Source organism: Littorina saxatilis, linkage group LG15 (assembly GCF_037325665.1).
Source record: "Littorina saxatilis isolate snail1 linkage group LG15, US_GU_Lsax_2.0, whole genome shotgun sequence".
NCBI classification, from domain to species: Eukaryota; Metazoa; Mollusca; class Gastropoda; order Littorinimorpha; family Littorinidae; genus Littorina; species Littorina saxatilis.
Genome location: NC_090259.1, coordinates 3837388 through 3859557, shown reverse-complemented (window position 1 = coordinate 3859557; position 22170 = coordinate 3837388). Strand labels below are relative to the sequence as shown.

The following is a 22170-nucleotide window of genomic DNA, read 5'->3' as shown; positions in this document are numbered from 1 at the left end:
TTTACTTTAAAGCCTTGGAGTTTTATATAGGCTACTCCAGAACACATTTTGAATGAAAAATCGAGAATAACTGAGAAAATGTCCGTGTTCTTACAAATTCACGTTTGTGTGTGAAAAGCTTCTTGCGTCATGCTTTGCTTTTTTTAGATTTCAGCAATCCACGCGTCGCTTTGGTTTGAATTTTCAGTGGTTAAGCATCTTTTTACTTCTTCTTCTTCATTCTGCGTTCGTGGGCTGAAACTCCCACGTACACTCGTGTTTTTTGCACGAGTGGAATTTTACGTGTATGACCGTTTTTTACCCCGCCATTTAGGCAGCCATACGCCGCTTTCGGAGGAAGCATGCTGGGTATTTTCGTGTTTCTATAACCCACCGAACTCTGACATGGATTACATGATCTTTTTCGTGCGCACTTGGTCTTGTGCTTGCGTGTACACACGGGGGTGTTCGGACACCGAGGAGAGTCTGCACACAAAGTTGACTCTGAGAAATAAATCTCTCGCCGAACGTGGGGACGAACTCACGCTGACAGCGGCCAACTGGATACAAATCCAGCGCGCTACCGACTGAGCTACATCCCCGCCCCACATCTTTTTACTGATTTTAGAAGAGAACAAAACAGAAAAGAAGGGAAAAGAAAGACGAAGAAATATGTGAAAAGTTTTGAGACACAGGGGTTGGGTTTGAATTTTCAGAGATTTATCCTCGTTTTACTAATGGTAGACCAGAACATAGAAAGAAAAAAAGGCGAAGAAACATTTGAACAGTTTTGTGACACATGTGTGGTAGAAAAGAACAGCGAAAAACCCTAACCCTGAATAAATAAATATATAAAGAAATAAACACATACATAAATAGATAAATAAATTAACAGTAAACGGATTTTGCATCAAAATGGCCGCTGCAGCAAGAATGCTTATTCTCATTGGCACAGTCTTTTGTGTCGATAGTTGAAGTGATGTCAACTGACTATTAATACCTCTTGAACTTGCAATGTTGGTGCCAGAACAGAAAACTTGTCTGATACAAATTCGGAATCAAATAACCCGGTAAATGCATAAGCAAAAAATACTTAGATGATAGGCATCTGCGATAAGACATATTTGTCAAATTAAAAGACTTTTATTTTTTTTAAATAAAACGAAAAAAATGCACGAAGCAAACGTGATGCAAGAATATTGTTCTCACGCAGTTTGTCCTATACCTACATTTCGTTCGATCACTGCAGTATCCACAGTTTGACATTGAGAAGGGTGTCATATTCGGTGCGACACCATTCAATACAAACTTCTTTGGAAATCCTTTTACAAATATCGGTTCACTGCGCATTGGAATGTTTATGTATTACTTGAACCAACATTGGCAAGTTCAAGCAGACACCATTGAAACGCAGTTTTGTGGAACACAATGACACTGACAATTCCACATGTCTGCATATGATTGGATCTTTTTCATGACACTTTGTAGCAACTAACGGTGTTGATCAACATGATTTGACATGCCAGAGTAAACTGTGTTTAACTGAAAATAAGTGTGTTGAGAACCTGGAGTTATTTCAATGATGTATGTCTGACTATAACATTATACAAATAGATGAAGATTTCTTCTCGGTTTCATTGTCTTAACGTAGAAGTATGAAAAACTGGCTTATCAAGTCATCTCCTTCTCAATATGTGAATAAATATAAAAATTAGATACTCATACGGTCAGTTAAGTCATCTTCTTGTCTTTTGTGAACCGACTGTTGCTAGAGAGTTTCTAGCTTGAGAGTTTCTTATACATGTATGTCTATAATTACAGAGAAAATGGAAAGGAAGAAAAAACTTTTTTGATGAGTTTATTGAACTCACAAGGACAGATCATGACTATAACTTCTGTCATCTTCTTGTCTTTTGTGAACCGGCTGTTGCATGAGAGTTTCTTATGTATGTCTAATTATAGAGAAAATGGAAAGGAAAAGAAAACTTTTTCGATGAGTTTAATGAACTCACACGGACAATCCATTATGACTATATAACTTGTGCATGGTGTTGGATAACTCAGATCAACAGTGAACCCCCAGTCCTTTGCCCTTCAGGGCTTTAGTACTGTGTACCGATATTTACTGACGACTGATCCCTGTCAATGTGTTAAGACACTTACCCACTCTCTCCCTAAGTCCTCAAGCCATTGGCCTTGTGCGCGGAAAGTTGTCTTAAAGTTTCAAGGTATTGACAGAGCCATTGTAGACCAGCATACCCTGTTAGGATAAACCTGCTAGCAAAGCGTGAACATGTTGACTTGGTTCATGGCCGTGCTATGGGGGAAAGTCGTGGTCTGATTGCATGGCTAATGTCTGTTGAAGGCTCGAGAAATACTACGCAACGCTGGACATAAGTTTGATTTTCTGTCTTAAATGCATGTTTAGTGTGTGTGTGTGGGGGGGGGGGACGGGCTACATACGGTCGACATTAGCTTTATGATAGAGCGTATTACACCGTGCATATTTTGTAGTGTGTGTTAATTTAAAGGAGTTGTGTGTGTGTGGGGGGGGGCAGTATGTACATAGCACTGTATGTTTTGGGCATTTAAATTAGATACTGTGCGTGTGTATAGAGGGGATGAGGTGCAGGCGGGCGTTTCGGAGGAGGGGGGGGGTGTTGTGTGCACCGGACATAAGGTTTCTGGTGGTTTCTTAAAGAAGATGATTGTGTGTGTGTGTGTGTGTGTGTGTGTGTGTAAGGGGGAAAGGGTATGCTCCGCCGGGACGTAAGTTTTATCATGGCGTCTTATAGATGTGTTATCGTATGTGGGGGAGAGATATAGGAGGGGGGGGGGGGGGGTCAGTACACGCTCCGGAATACATTATTCCAGCAACACACACCATAATGACAACCTTTTCATCACAACAACGTGGTCGAAGGAAGGGCGGTGCTCTTTTTGTGTGCAAAGAAAGCCCATTGCACTCATGAGGAAAACGATCTCCTTTCTATTATACTTGTTTTAAAATGCTCGCTTGTGGTTCTCTTCAAATCAATATCTACTCGCGCCGCTCTCAGTTACGTGTATGAATGGTGCGTTCTTGAAGGAATTTTGTTCGCCTGAATAACTGCTGATTGTGAACAAAACGCTGGTGCCACAGTGTTCAATACGTCTTAACAGATCATGTCTTTTTGTGTGTTGTAAGTTAGTCAGTTGTTTGGTGTTTGAAATGTATATCTTCTTTTGTTTGTTGCTCAGCGAAGAGACTTTGAGTTAGGGGAGTCCCCCCCCCCCCTTCACACACCTAGATAAACGGTTAATAAGTCATTATTTCCGTTATTTTCAAAGCGCATATCCCAAACTCGTATTTATACTAATACTAGCCTAGAACTTTCTGTTACTGTGAAAGTTATACCCGTCCGGCGTCGCTCCTCCTTGACGTTGCAGCGCGCTGGCTTTATAACCAGATCGTTGCTATGGGCGTGGGTTCCAATCACAGATTCGGCAAGAGATTTATTTCTCGGAGTCAACTTTGTGAAGACTCTCTTTGGTGTCGGAACACCTCCGTGTGCACACATGCGCACGAAAAAGATCCCAAGCTCAACGCAAAAGTCTCAGGGCTTGGAAAACGCGAAGACACGCATGCATCATTTCTCGTATATATATGTGATGATCAGGATCGTATCTCGATACTTTGACGAGACAAGCCTAATGCGGACTTGTGGAAGAAGACAGCCGCAGTGGGCTTTGTTCGAGTCAAAGTATCGCATCACGTCCTCGGCGTATTACTAGTACTTGACCCAGTTGAGGTCAACTGGTCCAGGAGAACGTTAAACCCAATCAGTCAAGTCAGCCAATGGCGGGTCTGGCATAACAGTGACCATGTAAACTCATAATAGGCTTCGTCCAAGGGCGGATTTTCTGAGACTCGGCGAAAGCTTGGCAGCAGTTGCCACCAGTCTCTGACCTCTGGCTGCTAGGCCTGGGGACATGTTGTACACTGCAAACAGAAGTAAACACATTTTGAAGACGTTTCTGTAACAAGTTTTTTTTACATTTTGTGACATTGTACATAGTTTGCAAAAGTAGCACACATAGTGTTCACTAGTGTGAACATTGTGTTTATTACGTGCACCTCTTTTGCTAGTAGAAGTATGTCAACTATGTCACAAAGTTTTCAAAACTTATTACGGAAATGTGTTCAGAATGTGTTCACTACTTTAGTGTATACGCTAGCCCTTAAAGGATAATTCATAATTAATTAATAGCATCATGTCCACTTGGACAATTACCACAACACAATAGCGTGGCTGCATGCATTCTGTGTTGAGTGGTTTTTTTTGGTGGTTTTTTGGTGCTGAATTAATGTAGCAGACATGGTGTTAACAATGAATTCTATACAAGAAAAATTCCCCTTCAGAACAGTTGGCAGGTATTTGAAGGATATCCATATCCGGTGCCAAAGCCTAAGCAGTTCTGTGGTGGCGAACGTGATCGCTTGGCATAAGAATGACTGTACCTTTAAGACGGCCATGCGACACAACGCGTGCTTGCCTGTGGATGTGGGCTTTGAGGGCTGTACCTTTAAGACGGCCATGCGACACAACGCGTGCTTGCCTGTGGCTGTGGGCTTTGATGGCTGTACCTTTAAGACGGCCATGCGACACAACGCGTGCTTGTCTGTGGCTGTGGGCTTTGAGGACCAGCGCCAAAGGGCGTAACGACAAACTGTAAATCTTGAAGACCACTCGTGATGGCTGTATGAGCGATTTGCGCTGCAATGTCAAGTGTATCAGAAGAAAATCAAGCGCAGCACCGTGCCCACATATCTATATGATCAAACATGTCGCACACGGCGAACTCTGTCTCTGTCTGTCTGTCTGTCTGTCTGTCTGTCTGTCTGTCTGTCTCTCTCTCTCTCTCTCTCTCTCTCTCTCTCTCTCTCTCTCGACCGACCCACCTCCCCCCCCCCCCTCTATCTCTTTGTCTGTCTCCCTGTCTCCCTCTTTCCTCTCTCTCTTTCTTTTTCTCTCGATCTCCCTCCCTCACTCTCTCTCTCCTCCCTCCCCTCTCTGTCTCTCTCTCAGTCTCTCTCTCTCAGTCTCTCTCTCTCTCCTCCCTCCCCTCTCTGTCTCTCTATGTCTGTCTGTCTGTCTCTCTCTCTCTCTCTCTCTCTCTCTCTCTCTCTCTCTCTCTCTCTCTCTCTCTCTCTCTCAAAATAACGGCTTCTATGCCCATTAACTGGGTTCAACATAAAAATCTTCATGACAAAGATCTGCATCTGAACAAATCTGCTTAGTTTTTTTTTTATGACGAGTAGTAAACGTAGAATGCAATGGCAGCCGCCAACTTTCCCTGTGTCTGCATCCTTATCACCGAAGGCAAAGAAAAAGACCGAGAGGCGATGTGTGATTTGCTCTCTATGGTATTTGATGTATAGCTAATGCAAACTGTCAAATTCAATGATGTATGGCGAGACCAGACCGCCAAATAACACTTGGATATTGATCTTTAGCCCCTCAGTGTGACTTGACTGCGCACACTTTTGTGGGGACAAAATGGCCAGCTTTGTTCGGGCGGCAATTCGACACATGGTGTCCCTGATAGGCTTTGTGGAGCGGTTACGTGCCGAAAGAATGGCAAGAGTAGATTTTATATGCTGAAAGTTCTCACACAGCCTGAAAGGAAAGTGTCGTTTACACCAAGTCATGACTCTGTGGGTGAGAAATAATGGAAGTTTTAACTCCGGGGAAAAAAATAGTGGAGGCGCCTGGAAGCAAACCATATTTTTGATGGAGACAGACCGTACAGGTGGCAGGCAGGCACGCACGCACGTACGAACGGACACACCTTTCTCTCTCTCTCTCTGTCTAACACACACACACACACAGACACACACACACACCTTTCTCTCTCTCTCTGTCTCTCTCTCTCTGTCTCTGTCTCTGTCTCTGTCTCTCTCTCTTTTTCTCTAGCTGTGTCTGTCTCTCTCCCTCCCTCGCCCTCTCTCCTCATTTCTCTCTCTCTGTCTCTCTGTCAGTCTCTCTCTCTCCCACCTCCACCTCCTTACCCCCCCCCCCCCCCCCCCCTCCCTTCCGAAGACCGAAGTTTGTACGCTGTTAATTTTTACGGAGTGGCTAACGGTACGATATCGGATAAAAAGCAAATTCGAGGGCTTAGATACTAGCGAAACGATATCGTACGCGAAGCAACTGTGAGAGCCGCTTGGATGCTAGCGAAACGATATTGGATGTGAAGCAAATTCGTGGTCCAGATGCTAACGAAACGATCCTTTCTTGTTTTTCAGGCATTTTGTTGTTGTTGTTGTTGTTGTTGAGTTGACATTTTTATCATGTCATATCTCGCAGAGAAAACCCAGGATTTTATCCCCAGCTTGCACTATTGTCTCGAAAAAATGCTTTGTTCCATGAAGATATAATATTTACTGACTATTCATGTGTGATATATATGCGTTGGCTGAGGTTTGGAAAATGTTAGCCACTGTGTGAGCTACTAGGTATTAACAGGGATGTAAACATGTAAAACATGTTTTCCACTGTGCGCGGAACTAGGTATTAACACAGATGTGTGGCCAATGTGTACATTGTTTGAGGTACGAGGTATTATTACGAATGTTGTGTTTTTTTCCATCAGAGTGAATGCATTGCCATGGGCTCGATTTTAGCACTAAAATGATCTACTAAATGCTTGTTGCCTCCGTAGGCTACTTTGTTGCCGTTTGAGCTGTATTAAAAACCTGAAGATGATGTTTGCTACACAGAGTGTGTGTGTAACATCAGACTGAGGAATTTATAAGGTTGATGTTTGCTATGGCTGCACAGTGTGTGTGTGTAACATCAGACTGAGGAATTTATAAGGTTGATGTTTGCTATGGCTGCACAGTGTGTGTGTGTAACATCAGACTGAGGAATGTATAAGGTTGATATATGTTTGCTATGGCTGCACAGTGTGTGTGTGTAACATCAGACTGAGGAATTTATAAGGTTGATGTTTGCTATGGCTGCACAGTGTGTGTGTGTAACATCAGACTGAGAAATGTATAAGGTTGATGTTTGCTATGGCTGCACAGTGTGTGTGTGTAACATCAGACTGAGGAATGTATAAGGTAGATGTTTGCTATGGCTGCACAGTGTGTGTAACAAGGCTGATGGGTTTGGTGAATGCGTCACTATGTTCTTTGTTAGATGGTTAAAGCAGTCTCAGCATCACGTTCGGAGAATTGTCTTGTGGGTCATAAACATTGTTTTATAATTTGTATCACAAATGAAGAGTTTCAATTCGGCGTCACAGATAATTACCTTTTGGTTCATTAACATTATTTTATAATTGTTAGCACAAATACGGATTTTACCACGTGAATAAAGAGTTCGAACGATGTTTATTACAGAAGATCGCCCTTGTTTCCAAGCATAATATAATTTTAGATTACGTTCAGCATTAAGTTCTTTGTGGAAATTGTATCGGAAGCGTATATCTTCCCGATGTGTATTTTGTGTATATATGTGTATTTTGACAGATGTTTTACATTTCACACTTTTGGTGTGTGTTATTTTTGACACATTGTTGACTTGTTACCTACTTATCTGAGTGGGAATGCTTTGTTTTACCACCCGTCGCTGTTTGTGGACGAGAGTAACCACCTTACAACAACAGTTATGTGTACTACATTCATTCACTGTCAGTCCATTTGACCCTCTGCGATACTTGCTTGTGTTTCAGATGTGGTTTGATTCAAACGGTCGTGCTTACGTCAGCTTAGCTACACGCTACGAACCAATCAGAAAATAGCACGATGAATCTTTGCAGGTACAGAGCGCTGCATGCCAGTTGTGAAACGCTACGTGATGTTGAGTGTTGTGGACGTATTGGCCTGTCCTTGCACAATGTACCGTGTGTCTTCTTGCATGCTTGTATGGAAAGCCGTTTGGCTCATAACTATTACAGCTGTAATTTAAAATAAATACACCTGTATTTAATAATAAATACACCTGTATGCTTGCTGTACACTCTGGCTCGGGGGCCAAGTGATAATTATGCATGCTTGCTGTACACTCGCGGCTCTGGGTCCAAGTGATAATTATGCATGCTTGCTGTACACTCGCGGCTCTGGGTCCAAGTGATAATTATGCATGCTTGCTGTACACTCGCGGCTCTGGGTCCAAGTGATAATTATGCATGCTTGCTATACACTCTGGCTCGGGGTCCAAGTAATAATTATGCATGCTTGCTATACACTCTGGCTCGGGGTCCAAGTAATAATTATGCATGCTTGCTATACACTCTGGCTCGGGGTCCAAGTGATAATTATGCATGTGTCAAAGACTGAGACTGTGACGCTTTCATTCAGGTCAGTCATGTTAACATCAAATCAAAATCAAATCAAATCAAATAAACTTCTTTTTTTAATCTCAAGCATGAGAAATAACAGTGTAAAAACTGAGATATTACACCGTAAAATGCCTTTCGTGACAGTCTTGCATAGCATAATAGGTTGAAGGGACATTAAAAGCTAACAACAACATTAATTCTATCAAGACTTCACTCTCAGACACAGTACGATGCAGTGACCTACTCTTACTGCCTACAGGAGTTACACGAAGCTTCAGCTCAGAATTAGGAGTTTGCTCTGCGGTTTACGCGTTTAATCCCACTGCTCTCTCAGCCTCCAACCTCACTTTGTAAAAAATCAGAGTATAAAAAATCATAACATAATAAACAAAGAAGAAGAAGAAGAAAATCAGAGTATACAAAATCATAACATGAAACAAAGAAGAAGAAGAAAATAGTGATGATAATATTTTCCCAAGGACAGAACTTTGCCTATTGACCTTGAAAGCAGCATTATCGAAGTGGTGCAGTCTTAGTCGTTGACACAAAACTGTCAAAAAAACGCATAACATGTATTACGCATGCTTGTCTACATGATGGGCGGTCCTGTCTTAAAGCATTTATCATTCCAGATATAATTATCTGTCATGCCTAATCTGTCCTTTTTCTTTTATCCTGAAATTGTCGGCTTTGGTGTAAGGAGATCAAAGGTGTTAATAACCTATTCTTGTCTCGTCTTTTGCCAGTCATTTTCTTCTTTGTCATTACGTTTGGGTGAGCAACATCAATTTCCAATTCCAGTTAGAGCACCTGTTAGAGCAAACCATCGATGTTAAGATAATGCAAAACAAGGAATCAGCCACCAGCTGAGAGTTGGTAAAAGCAATCGCAGCAGTGTGCAAGCCTAAAGTTGAGAACTAGATTTGTAGAAATGTGTTTTGTTATGGAATGTTTTTACTTGTCTTTTTTACTCTGTTAGCTTTCCACACACAAAATAAAAAAGGAATAATATGTTTTTGACGTGATAAAGTGGGAACAGCAAAGATTTTGTAGTATATTTTTCTGCAGTTAAGCATGAACCTTTTTTAGAAACTGAGGGGATTAATGTTTTGAGTGTTTGAGTTTTGCAAAAAAGAATTTAAAAAAATGATGCTTCGGTATTGTATTTCCAAATATGCTTGCTTATTTTTGTAAACCAACAAATGTATTCCGAACTAATGCTTGTACAAAATTGCTTGCTAACGTTTGCTTGGTTGCATGTGTAATCATATTATTTGTTTTTCGCAATAACATTGTGTACCTGCATATATCGTGTATTGCCAATTATTGTCAACCCGGTGGTACTCTCATCTGTGTGGTGTATTTGTGTGTCACTTCAGTCTTTACTTGTACCCAACCTGCATGTCTTTCAAGAATAACACAACTCGCTTGTTCATATTCCACAATGCCAGTGTACTGAAACAGTGTATGCTCGTACGTAAAGGGATTGGTTCTAGAATTATTTCGGCAGTAGGGCGGGGATGTAGCTCAGTCGGTAGCGCGCTGGATTTGTATCCAGTTAGCCGCTGTCAGCGTGAGTTCGTCCCCACGTTCGGCGAGAGATTGATTTCTCAGAGTCAACTTTGTGTGCAGACTCTCCTCAGTGTCCGAACACCCCCGTGTGTACACGCAAGCACAAGACCAAGTGCGCACGAAAAAGATCCTGTAATCCATGTCAGAGTTCGGTGGGTTATAGAAACACGAAAATACCCAGCATGCTTCCTCCGAAAGCGGCGTATGGCTGCCTAAATGGCGGGGTAAAAACGGTCACACACGTAAAAGCCGTGGGAGTTTCAGCCCATGAACGAACAAACAAACAAACAAACAAACAATTCGGCAGTATATACACATCGTTTTCACGACTCTATGTTTATCTTCATTAGAGTCCTCGTCTGTCTGCGTTGAGAGAGAGAGTGTTTGGTGTGTGTTAGTGTGTGTGTGTGTGCGTGTGTGTGTGTGTGTTTGATGTGTGTGTGTGTGTTAGTGTGTCCGCGTGTGTTTGAATGTGTGTGTGTCAGTGTGTGTGTGTAACCAAACTCTGCACGCTTCTTTGTATCTCTAAATGCTGCCAGTGTTGTGTGTGTATCGGCACTATATGCACAATATATATCGTCTGTATCGGCACTATATGCACAATATATATCGTCTGTATCGGCACTATATGCACAATATATATCGTGTGTATCGGCACTATATATGCACAATATATATCGTGTGTATCGGCACTATATGCACAATATATATCGTGTGTATCGGCACTATATGCACAATATATATCGTGTGTATCGGCACTATATGCACAATATATATCGTGTGTATCGGCACTTAATGCACAATATATATATCGTGTGTAATACCCCCAGCTGAGGGACTGCACGGCTGTGTTACTCAATTCCACAGCACAATAGTGCCTTGACTCCATGATATTGTTGTATATGTTGTCCTTTATCAACTTACTAAAACAGACAATATTCTTTGTGAATATTAGCCAATCCTGTCTTTTACCAAAGGCAAGATGTGTGTATAGGGTAGATAGTGTAAGAATGACATAGTTTTGAAATTATGAATTTGTGTTTGTTTTTTAAACCTTGTGTGTATGACAGAGAACACGCCACAATATCGATTATAGTTTATGGATGGATAAACAATTCCTTTCACGTTATAAGCACATTTTGGTCACCCAATATTTGTAGAAAAAAAGATAAAATTCTGATCATAGATTTTTGGAATGATGCTTAGATACAGCAGGGACCTATATTTAGATCTTGGAGATTTAGTGTTGGAGGTCTATTTGCTTTGTGATGGCAAAACCCCAACCAAACCTTGTTGTTGCTTCATGATATTTTCAGATTACACACTTTCTCTAAGGTGTATGTCTGCACCTATTTTGGCACAGACTCGTCATTGTCAGAATGTTTAAGTTTTTATGAATGTATCAATAATATTTTGCCTTTATAAATTCACCTCGGTCTTCATTTTACCATTACCTTGTATGTGTGGGTGTATGCTCGTATACAGAATGGCTGGTTCTAGCTCTTATTTGGCAGCACACATACGTTTTGTCGTATGTATGTGAACTTTTGTTGCAGTCTCTATTCATTTATTTTGAGAGAGAGAGAGAGAGAGAGAGAGAGAGAGAGTGTGTGTGTGTGTGTGTGTGTGTGTGTGTCAACTTGCGTGCGTGTAGGTGTGTTAAATCGTTGTTCACACGTCAGCCTTGTACACCACATCATTATTCCTTCACTCTTCTCGTCTCTAACAAGCCCCACCATTGTCTTGTTTCAGGAGAGCGACGGAAGCTCAAACTCGTTTGAATCAGATGCGGAAGAAGAAGAGCCAACCTCGGACCCTCGCCTTCCCTTTGGTTTCTACGGCGTGCATGGCCTGGTCACGGCGCAGGACCCCCTGGACCCTCGCCTTCCCTTTGGTTTGTACGGCGTGCATGGCCTGGTCACGGCGCAGGACCCCCTGGACCCCCGTGTCTATGGCGGCTTAGGGCCCCAAGCCTGCAACATGCCGCTCAGCCCCCGGGGTAGTCAGGCTCTTCACACCTCTTTGCCGCCCGCCTCTGGGCACAAAACTCGCAGCGCTGGTGCTGTGTCAGTGTCTGGGCAGCCTGCTGACAGCAAGGCTCTGTTCGGCATCAGCAGGGAGAAGCACCTTGACGAAAGTCCTGCTGCTGGTTTTGGCAAGAAACAGCCAGGCGGGACTGAGACGGGAGACAAACGAATGGTGAAGCCAGACAGTAAGGAGAAAAAGACAGAGATCGTTGTGAAGAGAGAAGAACCGAGAGAAAGGCACCAGAGTCAAGAACACAAGAAAACAGAACAAGATGAGCGCCGTGTGACCCAGCAAGAGGCGCCTAGTGAGCGCCGTGTGACCCAGCAAGAGGCGCCTAGTGAGCGCCGTGTGACCCAGCAAGAGGCGCCTAGTGAGCGCCGTGTGACCCAGCAAGAGGTGCCTAGAGTAAGTAGGATGTACAGGCGGATAGGCAAACTGCAGCGGCAAATTGAGACACAGCAGGCAGTGAGGATAGTGGAAGAAATACAACGAAGCCAGTACCTACTGGCCATCGAAAGAAGCTCCAAGAGACGAAATAGCGACGAGAATTCAAGACAGAAGACGAGTCTGCAGAAGGCGCTTGTTGCCCAAGGCTGGGATGGAAGCAGGAGAGCATCCACCGGCAGTTGTGACAGCAGAAGGGGCAGCTTGACCAGTGACCGCGGTGGCCGCAACAGCAGCGGGCCGAGTCGCTCCGGCACACCCAGCAGCAACGTCGACACCCACCACAGAAGTCAGGAGAATCTGGACACAAGTCAGGAAAGTCTGAAAAGAAGTCAGGAGAATCTGAGCAGCAGTCAGGAAACCATAAACAGTACTTGTGACAGCAGTCTCGATTGTATTGACACAAATGAAAATAAGCAAAAATTGTCCCAAAAGCCAAGCACGACCGTTCCGGCGAACAACGACCCAAACACGCTTCCTGCAGCCACCAGGCTGTTTCCCGTCAGTCTTCAGCCAGGGAGGACAGGTGAGAGAAAGGGCGATGATGAGACGAGTCATCTCCATCAGGGAACAAGCGGTCAGGAGAGCAGTGACCAAGTCCCCTCAGGGTACAGATTGACCCACAACCACGGACAAGTCACCTGGGGCCTCCACAGCTCCACCTCTCGCTCCCTTGACCAGATACACCGCGCTGGTCATCCCGGCACAACCAGCACCAGTCAGGAAGGAGACACCCAGGGTAAAAGAAGCCTTGCCAACTCGCTCAGCCAGAACCAGACAGCAGAAGCAGCGGGCAGCAGTGGTTCAGCCAGCGTCATCCAGACACAGAGCATGTCCACAACGTATCAAGGTCAGCTGCCTGCATTCCCTGCCAGGCAGAGAAGCTATATCTTATACAAACGGCATAGCCGCTCAACTTTCCGCCAGTTCCAACAGCCCTACCAGAGCCCGCTATCTACCGAGAGTCAGCAGGTCAGCCAGAGTCAAGAAGCAGAGGGAAAGCTGCAAGAGAACCAGGAACAAGCAGAAGCCAGCCAGGAGTCTCCACGGAAGAGTCAGAGCTATCATCAGGAAGCATCAGACGCGGGGCAGGGTCGACCAGGCAGCCTGACTAGCCAGAAGCCGGGTGGAGTTCTGCTCTTCCACGACTCGCTGGAGGAGATGGCGGTGGAGGGAAGCGACTGTGCTCGACGGCCCACCACCTCCCCGCCCCGCCCCTCCCCCTCCCTCATGGCGCGCCAGCTCAGGGTGCGAGAACTGCTGCGTAACGCCGGGCTCAACCAGGACGCCAGGCAGGTCAGGGTGGTCTTCAAGCCCAAGGCCACACCCTCTTCTGTATACAGATCCAGCACCACGTTCGCTAAGCCACGCCCCTTGGGCCAGGTGGGGGGCGGGGCAAGGCGGTTGGACCAGTTCAGCCTGGCGCAGAGCCGAGAGACCAGCGAGTTGGTGCGTGTTCGCAGAATGGGCGTGGATGGGAAAGGTTACGTCATTAGTCCCAGATCTCTGCAAGGCAGAGACTCCGACAACTATCAGTGAGTTTGAATTGGGCATCTTGCTGGTGAGTTTGGAATGTCTTATGAGCAAGTGTGGATGGAAAAGGTTACGTCATGAGTCCCAGGTCTCCGTAAGGCAGAAACTCCATCAACTATCAGTGAGTTTTTTGTACGTGGGCATCTCGGTTGTTGCTGAGTTTTGAACTTCTTCAGAGCGCTCATTTAGGGCAGAGAGACCAGCGAGCTGGTGTGTGCCTGCAGAATTGGTGGGAAAGGTTACGTCATGAGTCCAAGATCGGCACAAGGCAGAGAATTGGTGGGAAAGGTTACATCATGAGTCCGGCACAAGGCAGAGAATTGGTGGGAAAGGTTACGCCATGAGTCCAAGATAGGCACAAGGCAGAGAATTGGTGGGAAAGGTTACGTCATGAGTCCGGCACAAGGCAGAGAATTTTTGAGAAAGGTTACGTCATGAGTCCGGCACAAGGCAGAGAATTGGTGAGTAAGGTTACGCCATGAGTCCAAGATCAGCACAAGGCAGAGAATTGGTGGGAAAGGTTACGTCATGAGTCCGGCACAAGGCAGAGAATTGGTGAGAAAGGTTACGTCATGAGTCCGGCACAAGGCAGAGAATTGGTGAGAAAGGTTACGTCATGAGTCCGGCACAAGGCTATTAAATGAGTGTCTAGAGGAAATACTCCCTGTCATTACTGACATCATAAATCAATCCCTCACATCCGGTCAAGTACCCCCTTCTTTTAAGCATGCAGTAGTCACTCCCCTCCTGGGGCCCTGTTGGACCTATCCGCAGCGTGCGACACCCTTGACCACTAATCATCTAGTGTTAGATATATTGCTAATCCTCTGGACATTTTGTATTTACTGTAAAGAAATTACAAAAGTATTTGTCTCAGTTTTGGCTGTTCCATATCCCTCCCTCTGATTATTATTTCTTTTTGTTCACTCTTTTCTTGTACTTTTCAGTATTTTATAATGTCTTTTCTTTCAAAAAGTCTTTAGTCACTTGCTCAACTAAATTCTGGGATAAGTCCTGGGATAAGTCCTCTAACTGCCGTTCTTAGTTAAAATTGAGTTTTTACTCAAGTGTAGTATTGTAATAAATGTTTTGGTTTTAAAATTATTAAGGATTTGTGATTTTAGTTATTGTTGTCATAACTGATGTCTGATACATATATAATTCTTACTGATACTTTTATTCTGTTTATTTTACGCATATGTACAATTGATGGTTAAACACATTTTGTTAAGGAGGAGCATGCTTGTGCGTGTGTGCTGTTGTGGGTTTTGTGTGGGGAATGTATGCGGGCGTGCGTGAGCGTGTGTGTGACTGAGATTGCAAGCGATGTTTGGAAGGGCGTGTATGGATTGATTGATTGTACTCTGGCCAAAACATGTCCCGAGTGTACTGCACATGGTTGAAATAAAGTCTTATACTGCTGGTAAGGTTGAACACCACATTCGGCATAACAGGCACGGCTCTGGGGTGGTTCTGCTCCTACCTGACTGGACGCACTCAGGCTGTTGTGATCCAAAATAGGCACTCCGAGGACACCATATTAAAGTATGGTGTCCCACAAGGATCTGTGTTAGGCCCAGTGTTATTCACTATGTACATGCAGCCGCTAAGCAAATAGTCATAAAGCACCGCAATGTCCTGTACCACATGTTCGCAGATGACACTCAACTACAAAAATCCGCACACACCAAACAGTTTACAGAGTTAGTACAGTCAATAGAATCATGCAGCGATTCCATCAAACAGTGGATGACAGTCAACAAGCTCAAGATGAATGATGATAAGACAGAGATCATGCCAGTTGGCAAACAATCAAAGTTAAAGCTTCTTTCAGAAACATCCAGTCTTACCCTTTCTGATACCACAGTCACAATCAGCACCAAAGTGAAAAACCTGGGTGTCCACCTTGACAGTAGCCTGTCAATGGACGCCCACATCAACTCACTCTGCAGAACCGCCTTTCTTGAAATGCGGAGGATTAGCCAAATCAGACACCTTCTTTCCCTCGACGCAACCAAGACACTGGTTTCGGCTTTTATTTTGTCGAGACTGGATTACTGCAACTCGCTCCTAGCCGGCCTACCAGACGCCAAGCTAGACCGCTTACAGCGCATCATGAACAATGCAGCACGTCTTGTGCTGCGCAAGCGCAAGCGCGACCATGTCACCCCTCTCCTCATGACCCTTCACTGGCTACCATGTCACCCCTCTCCTCATGACCCTTCACTGGCTACCAATCAAAGCACGCATAACATATAAAATAGCTACCCTGTGTTACCGTCGCCTTCAAGACTCTGCCCCTTCTTACCTGTCTTCGCTCTTAAAGCCACACATCCCCACACGCAACCTCAGATCCGCTGACGCAGGGCACCTTGTTGTCCCACGCGTCAAACTGAACGCTTTCGGCAAGCGCGCCTTTATCTACACAGCTCCCTCTATCTGGAACTCTCTGCCCATGTCTGTCCGCCTTTCTATCTCTCTCCTTTCCTTCAAGTCCTCTCTAAAAACACACCTCTTCCGGCAACACTTCAACCCCTAGCCTGTGCGAGTGATTGGATGTTTTCCGTGTGTGTGTGTTTGTGTGTGTTTGTGGGTGTGCGAGTGAGCGACACGAGTATATGCGAGTAATTGGTTGTGTGCACTGTTCAGTATCTGCCACATTGAGGAGAGGGGCCACTTGCCATCGTAGTGCGCTGTGATGCGACTGGGGGCGGGTTGCTATTTCATGTGCCTGTTTCTTTGTTTATTTCCGTGTTTGAAATCGTCGTGCGGGTCTGTTTTTACATTTAGTCAAGTTTTGACTAAATGTTTTAACATAGAGGGGGGAATCGAGACGAGGGTCGTGGTGTATGTGCGTGTGTGTCTGTCTGTCTGTCTGTCTGTGTGTGTGTGTGTGTGTGTAGAGCGATTCAGACTAAACTACTGGGCCGATCTTTATGAAATTTGACATGAGAGTTCCTGGGTATGATATCCTCAGACGTTTTTTTCATTTTTTTTATAAATGTCTTTGATGACGTCATATCCGGCTTTTCGTGAAAGTTGAGGCGGCACTGTCACGCCCTCATTTTTCAACCAAATTGGTTGAAATTTTGGTCAAGTAATCTTCGACGAAGCCCGGACTTCGGTATTGCATTTCAGCTTGGTGGCTTAAAAATTAATTAATGACTTTGGTCATTAAAAATCTGAAAATTGTAAAAAAAATATTTTTTTTATAAAACGATCCAAATTTACGTTCATCTTATTCTCCATCATTTTCTCATTCCAAAAACATATAAATATGTTATATTTGGATTAAAAACAAGCTCTGAAAATTAAAAATATCAAATTTATGATCAAAATTAAATTTTCGAAATCAATTTAAAAACACTTTCATCTTAATCCTTGTCGGTTCCTGATTCCAAAAACATATGGATATGATCTGTTTGGATTGAAAACACGCTCAGAAAGTTAAAACGAAGAGAGGTACAGAAAAGCGTGCTATCCTTCTCAGCGCAACTACTACCCCGCTCTTCTTGTCAATTTCACTGCCTTTGCCATGAGTGGTGGACTGACGATGCTACGAGTATACGGTCTTGCTGCGTTGCGTTGCGTTCAGTTTCATTCTGTGAGTTCGACAGCTACTTGACTAAATGTTGTATTTTCGCCTTCGGCGACTTGTTTCCTTGTACGTGCGCGCGATAGCTGTCGCGGTGTATGAGTGCGATTACACGTGCCTTGGCGTGTGTGTGCGAGTATGCGAGGGCTGTATTTTGCATATTGATTATTTGATACATGTATAAATGTGTCTCCAGGAATATGTTTTGTTTTAATCTTGTGTCGATACTATTTAGTTCTGCCTCGTTATTAGCCATTGAGTATAACTGTTTTATCATCATTGCTTTATTGTTGTTCTTTGGTCATTTATGTTGAATGACTTGTTATACATTGACATTGATAGTTTTATTCTTTTTCTTCTTCGTCGTTCGCTAGATAGTTATATTATAAGAACCTTTTCTAATTCCTATTAACTCGATGTTCTTTAACTATATTAAGAGACCGACTGTATATTGTGTTATTGTATTTGTCAGACTTGATTGTACCAAGTCCCTACACATGTTGTAATGCGCTTAGAGCCAAATATTTTTGTTTTTTGTAAGGGATAGGCGCAATATAAATACACTTTATTATTATTATTATTATTATTATTATTATTATTATTATTATTATTATTGAGTCACTTGAGAAAAAGTGACTCTATGTAATCGGTCAGTGTTAGTCTGTCCGGCCGGCCGGCCGGCCGTCCGGCCGGCCGTCCGTAGACACCACCTTAACGTTGGACTTTTCTCGGAAACTATCAAAGCGATCGGGCTCATATTTTGTTTAGTCGTGACCTCCAATGACCTCTACACTTTAACGATGGTTTCGTTGACCTTTGACCTTTTTCAAGGTCACAGGTCAGCGTCAAAGGAAAAATTAGACATTTTATATCTTTGACAAAGTTCATCGGATGTGATTGAAACTTTGTAGGATTATTCTTTACATCAAAGTATTTACATCTGTAGCCTTTTACGAACGTTATCAGAAAAACAAGGGAGATAACTAGCCTTTTCTGTTCGGCAACACACAACTTAACGTTGGGCTTTTCTCGGAAACTATAAAAGTGACCGGGCTCAAATTTTATGTGAACGTGACTCATTGTGTTGTGAATAGCAATTTCTTCCTGTCCATCTGATGCCTCATATAATATTCAGAACTGCGAAAGTGACTCGATCGAGCGTTTGCTCTTCTTGTTATTATTATTATTATTATTATTATTAAGGCAGAGAATTGGTGAGAAAGGTTACATCATGAGTCCAAGATCAGCACAAGGCAGAGAATTGGTGGGAAAGGTTACGTCATGAGTCCAAGATCGGCACAAGGCAGAGAATTGGTGAGAAAGGTTACGTCATGAGTCCAGCACAAGGCAGAGAATTGGTGGGAAAGGTTACGTCATGAGTCCGGCACAAGGCAGAGAATTGGTACGTCATGAGTCCAAGATCAGCACAAGGCAGAGAATTGGTGGGAAAGGTTACGTCATGAGTCCGGCACAAGGCAGAGAATTGGTGAGAAAGGTTACGTCATGAGTCCGGCACAAGGCAGAGAATTGGTGAGAAAGGTTACATCATGAGTCCAAGATCAGCACAAGGCAGAGAATTGGTGGGAAAGGTTACGTCATGAGTCCGGCACAAGGCAGAGAATTGGTGAGAAAGGTTACGTCATGAGTCCGGCACAAGGCAGAGAATTGGTGGGAAAGGTTACGTCATGAGTCCGGCACAAGGCAGAGAATTGGTACGTCATGAGTCCAAGATCAGCACAAGGCAGAGAATTGGTGGGAAATGTTACGTCATGAGTCCAGCACAAGGCAGAGAATTGGTGTGAAAGGTTACGTCATGAGTCCAAGATCGGCACAAGGCAGAGAATTGGTGGGAAAGGTTACGTCATGAGTCCGGCACAAGGCAGAGAATTGGTGGGAAAGGTTACGTCATGAGTCCAAGATCGGCACAAGGCAGAGAATTCAGGGCCGGACCCAGGGGGGGGGGGGGGATTCCAGGGGTTCCGGAACCCCACCCCTGGAAAAAGCATGTACCTTGCTTTGAGTGTTTGTTTTTTTACTAGTTTTAGCACCAAAACAATGCTGCTCTTAAACCCTCAAAACAAGGCCCAGAAAACACCAGATTGCACAGATTTTAACCGTTTTTCAAAAATTTTCCGGGGGAGCATGCCCCCGGACCCCCCTAGTTCGCGCGCCTGCTTTGCAGGCGCGGGCTTGTGGCTTCGCCACTTTTGCTGATTTGCCCCCCCCCCCCCCAAAAAAAAAAAGGAGGAACCCCCCCCCCCTTACAACTCATTTGGTCCGGCCCTGGAATTGAAAGGTTACGTCATGAGTCCAAGATCGGCACAAGGCAGAGAATTGGAAAACCTTCAGTGATTTTGACATGGGCTTCTTGTTGCTGAGTTTTGAACGTCTTCTAAGCGATTGAATATGGTACAAAATCGATGGATTATTGTCACGTTGGGGACGGCTGAAGAGAGCAGCATTCTTGTCAGCATCTTGTCAGCGTCTTAGAGTGGAATGCTCCGTGAAGCGACTTACTGGAAGAGAACTGAAAACTGAGCTATATTTTTAGGCTTTGTTAAAAAAACGTGTTTATAAAAATCGCTGGCTGCTCTGAATGAGTTGAAAGACGACCTGAATTGATGCTCAGGACAGGGTTGACAATCAGGAGGGCTGTTGAGATTGGAGACTTCTGAATGATTTTGCCTCTTCATCTTTTGGACGTCTTGTCATCCTAAAAAAAACGTCCAGGAACATACTTTCATGTCATCTATGTGTGAACGGTGCCGCGGTGTAGAAAGTAAAAGCGAGATTCTATTATCTACCAGTCACAAACTGACACTGAACAAAAACTGTCGGCTCCAAACTAACTTTGAAATGTTTGCTTCCAGATGCATGGCAGCATGACTCTCAAAGTGAGGATAGTTATGTGGCCGGTGAATTCGAAATTCGTTCATTTTAGTGGTTATGAACTGCCTAGAACTGCACATAATAAGTGATTTCTGGAATAGCAGCCGTAGACCAGTGCCTTGTCAGCTTGTTGGGTGTTTTTTGGGGTGGTTTCTAGTTAAAGGGTGAATTGTTTTGGTTTTTATTCCCGCTTTTAGTTTTGTTAAGGGGGAATCAAAGGTTCGGGTTATGTTTGCTGCCAAGGCGCCATTGTACATGTACCAATACATTTTTTTTCATATTTGCAGGTTAAATGAATTTGCATGTTATTGGCAGCGTCTGCTCTTGAAGAGAAGAATTTAGATCATTAGCTAAAGGCGTAGTTCTTCCCGTATACACAATTCGGCTCACGACCTCAGATCCAGCCAGGATTGTACTGACAAGGGAAATGAGAAGGTCGGCCCCTCCACCTGAACACACACCGTGAATCAACATCCTGTGTGCTTTCCGTCAACACTGGCAACTATCTTTATGAGTTTGGCTATTTCTGATGTGGCACAATTAATTGCCAATCTTCAAAATTATTTTATTAAAATGAATTCCATCTGTTCACAGGAAGCCGTCAAGATGTTGATTTTTGTTATGTATCCACGTGGATGGGTGGCCTTGTTCCACGGACACGCCTGGCTAGATGTGAGATCAAGAGTGTCCACGTGGATGGGTGGCCTTGTTCCACGGACACGCCTGGCTAGATGTCAGATCAAGAGTGTCCACGTGGATGGGTGGCCTTGTTCCACGGACACGCCTGGCTAGATGTCAGATCAAGAGTGTCCACGTGGATGGGTGGCCTTGTTCCACGGACACGCCTGGCTAGATGTCAGATCAAGAGTGTCCACGTGGATGGGTGACCTTGTTCCACGGACACGCCTGGCTAGATGTCAGATCAAGAGTGTCCACGTGGATGGGTGGCCTTGTTCCACGGACACGCCTGGCTAGATGTCAGATCAAGAGTGTCCACGTGGTTGGGTGGCCTTGTTCCACGGACACGCCTGGCTAGATGTGAGATCAAGAGTGTCCACGTGGATGGGTGGCCTTGTTCCACGGACACGCCTGGCGAGATGTCAGATCAAGAGTGTCCACGTGAAGGGGTGGCCTTGTTCTACGGACACGCCTGGCTAGATGTCAGATCAAGAGTGTCCACGTGAAGGGGTGGCCTTGTTCTACGGACACGCCTGGCTAGATTTGAGATCAAGAGTGTCCACGTGAAGGGGTGGCCTTGTTCCACGGACACGCCTGCCATGGCTAGATTTGAGATCAAGAGTTTACTGTTTTCACAGGAAGGACTGCTTTTAAATGTTTTTCCTGTTGTAGTTTATCTGTTCAGATCTCATCTGTTTTTGCGATTAAATCTGCTTTCCTTCCGTAAGGTGAAAGTTTTCAAGACAAAAAGTTTGACAGTGGTTTCGCCTTGATGTTAATGCAAAGGCTACTGTTGTTGAAATTGTTTTAGAGGCAGTGTTTACGGATTGTTAAAAGTTTCTTCTTCTTGCCAAAGTATTAAAGTGATTTATATTTCATTTTGCTGCCTGGTTTTGATGTTGATCTCTCTCTCTCTCTCTCCTTGTATGTCAGTGTGTGTGTGTGTCTGTCTGTCTGTTTACCTGCGCGAGTCAGAGATACAGAATAATCAGTGATGGATTTTCATGGTGAAGCACCTTGTGTCTGTGTGCGAGGTGAGATACAGATTTGTGCTGGAAAAGTTGTTTTGAACACACACACACACACACAGATCTTTTCGTTATTCAACTTTACACACAAGA

General features: G+C 44.2%; 1 protein-coding gene across 3 annotated transcripts in view; it reads left to right on the top strand.

Annotated features, from left to right (window-relative positions):
- LOC138948236 (serine-rich adhesin for platelets-like) overlaps positions 1–21927 on the top strand; it is a 35319-nt gene extending 13392 nt beyond the window's left edge. The window contains exons 3-5 of one of the 3 annotated variants that reach the window (XM_070319755.1): positions 11635–19243; positions 19288–19381; positions 19779–21927. In XM_070319755.1, the coding sequence (XP_070175856.1) occupies positions 11635–13893 (2259 nt within the window). In that variant the 3' untranslated portion in view covers positions 13894–19243; positions 19288–19381; positions 19779–21927. Of the gene's footprint in view, positions 1–11634; positions 19382–19778 lie in introns of all 3 variants that reach the window. The other 2 variants (XM_070319753.1, XM_070319752.1) reach the window with 2 other exon arrangements.
- Positions 21928–22170: the final 243 nt, after the last annotated feature.